General features: G+C 37.8%; 1 protein-coding gene across 1 annotated transcript; it reads left to right on the top strand.

The window, feature by feature from the left end:
• The first annotated feature begins 400 nt into the window (after positions 1–400).
• Positions 401–1145, top strand: LOC112003481 (uncharacterized). Its single transcript, XM_065768590.1, has one exon. The coding sequence runs from the start codon at positions 461–463 to the stop codon at positions 947–949; it is 489 nt and encodes a 162-aa protein (XP_065624662.1). The 5' UTR covers positions 401–460; the 3' UTR covers positions 950–1145.
• The last annotated feature ends 1625 nt before the right edge of the window (positions 1146–2770 follow it).

The following is a 2770-nucleotide window of genomic DNA, read 5'->3' as shown; positions in this document are numbered from 1 at the left end:
AGACATTTTTTTTGTGGCATTGGAGGTATGGCACACTTTTTGGACTAATTATACCATGACTGTGGTTGTTGTCAAATCCCTTCACAGCCAATTTCTGCAACTTGTTATTCTTCATGACCCTAAGCATTGCTTCGCATCCAGTTCTAAGACTTGAGCAACTTCTATGTTCCTTTTTTTCATCATCTCTGCTCTCTCCACTATCAAATGTATTTTTTGTTTTGCGTTGCCCTTCACTACAACATACATAAATATGCTTGTTACACTATCACTTTTGGGTGCTTTTTTACTTGTACGTATACAGATTCCAAAACCTTCTTTTTTGGCAAATTCTTTGTAAAAAGTTTCAACTCCATCAAGGGCGTCAAATTGCATTTTGATATATGGTTGGGATTTNCCTCTCTCTCTCTCTCCCCAGATTATCTACAGGAGTAGGCCAAATTAATTTGTTCCAGCCTCAAAGATGTTGCTATTATCACCACCATCAACTTCTCTGCCATCACCACTGCGTAACTCATTCAGCTTCAAAGATGGAAGAGCAAGATCGCACACTCCTCTCAAACTCGTGGGCATGGCAAAGGAGAGCAGCGATAGCAACAACGACATTATAGAGAAAGTAGCAGTAGCTGGTGGGTTGGTCTCAACCCCAGTAATTGGTTGGTCCCTCTACACGCTCAAAACAACAGGGTGTGGCCTCCCCCCAGGTCCAGGGGGCTCAATAGGTGCGCTAGAGGGCGTGAGCTATTTGGTCGTTGTGGGAATTGTAGCTTGGTCCTTGTACACCAAAAACAAAACTGGTTCGGGTTTGCCTAATGGTCCTTTTGGGTTACTAGGTGCTGTTGAAGGCCTATCATACTTAACATTACTTGCTATTCTCGTTGTGTTCGGGTTGCAGTATTTTCAACAAGGTTATATTCCTGGTCCTCTCCCAGCTGACCAGTGCTTTGGCTGAGCTCGCTTTCTTTCTCTGTCTCTCTCTCTCTCCAAACATAGGGCAAGAGAATAATTTGATATGGGCCACTACAATTCTATCTTGTTTCTGTGGCTACATTTCGTCCAAGTTGTCATGTTAATTCCTTTAACGATTTATAATATTTTGCGTATGGTGTTCCTAAAGAGAATCACCATGATTACACATCTTTCCTGTTCTTGTGGTCTTTTATCTAATTTAATTGCTCCCCAAGTTTTTTTTGCATATTTGCTAGACTGTCATTATCATGTTTATGTGGGTAGTATTTCTCTTGGAGTTGAATCATCTAAACTATAGAACTTAAATTGTTAAATGGTTTTACACATCTAAGCATAGAGCAAAGCTCAACCAATGGGCTATTTGCTATAGTTGAAAGCCCTGTCCCAACCTCCCTCCGAAGACATCCTCTCTATGAAGCACAAAGAATACGAATTCTGCAACACTCGAAGAGAGATGAGGCAGTGAAAATATCTCCCACTAGACATCTTGGCTTGAAAAACCTTTGATGCTTGTTGATCACAAGCACGATATATGCTACACTTTATGCGTTTTCTGATTTGCTAGATGAAGTTAAAATTCAATAATTTTATTTTCATCATTCAACCGCCAAGGCCAAATCTTCTCAACTTACTCCAGAAAAACCGTTAATAACCAATATAATATTAATATATGCTACAGTTGATGTGTTTTATGATATACCTGTTGAGGCCAAACTTCAATAAATTTATTTTCATCATTGGAAACTCTGAGTGCACGGTCCACTCAACTCTTTCAAAATGTTGATGAAGCTTGCCAAATATTCCTGAAGCATACCCAAGTATTCTTGGTGCTTGTTGTCCCATTTGGTACAGAACATATTCAAGAATCACACCACTGGCTGCCTATTGTGTCTTGACAGAACTCTATCCAACTAATTGAAAAGGATCAAGTCAAATACTAGTCCGATCATCAAACCATACCAAATTTTTATAACATATTATAGAGGAAGCCCAAAAAAAATCAAAATTAGATCTTAATTGCACTCTAATTCAATATTTGGGTAAAATACAAAAATCACCCTCAGGTTTAGGCTAATTCTAGGTGCCATCAACATTTTTCAAAAAAAGTCGATTTGCTTTCTAAGCACAAATAACATAAACAATGGTTGACAGTTTTCTACTTCCTTCCATCAGTTTGTCTTAACTGCACAAGTCTCAAATTGAACGCATTAAGCCAATTAATGTGTGAGGGAGTGTTTTAATAGCCAATATTGGATAAATAGCAGCACTAGATGGAGAAGAAAGCAAGAAAATCAAGGGAATATTCAAATGGTGTTAAGTGACATTTGTGCTTAAGGAGCAAATTGGATATTTCTAAAAAAAATTCTAATAATATTGGATAAATAGCAGCACTAGATGGAGAAGAAAGCAAGAAAATCAAGGGAATTTTCAAGTGGTGTTAAGTGACATTTGTGCTTAAGGAGCAAATTGGATATTTCTAAAAAAAATTCTAATAGTACCTGGCATTAGCCCAAACCTTAGGAATAATTTAATCAAACAAACTAAAGATTACAAAGTCTAAGGTAGGAAACACTCCAAGCATCAACAAATAACTAGTACAAAATAAAGGGAGGGGGATGCAAATATAAAACAAGGCTATCACTAATAGAAGATCCTTCCTTGGCCGAAAGGTCTGCGCATTGATTCTCTTACAGAAGGCATAGTAGATGTGGATTTCCTCAAAAAGCTGGAGTATGGACCTGCAATCAGAGTTCAAAGTACTACATGGATGAGGTGAATCAAATGAATAAATAGAAGGTGAAAA

This window comes from Quercus suber, unplaced genomic scaffold (assembly GCF_002906115.3).
Source record: "Quercus suber isolate HL8 unplaced genomic scaffold, Cork oak 2.0 scaffold_967, whole genome shotgun sequence".
Taxonomy (NCBI): domain Eukaryota; kingdom Viridiplantae; phylum Streptophyta; class Magnoliopsida; order Fagales; family Fagaceae; genus Quercus; species Quercus suber.
This window is presented reverse-complemented; position numbering and strand designations above follow the sequence as displayed.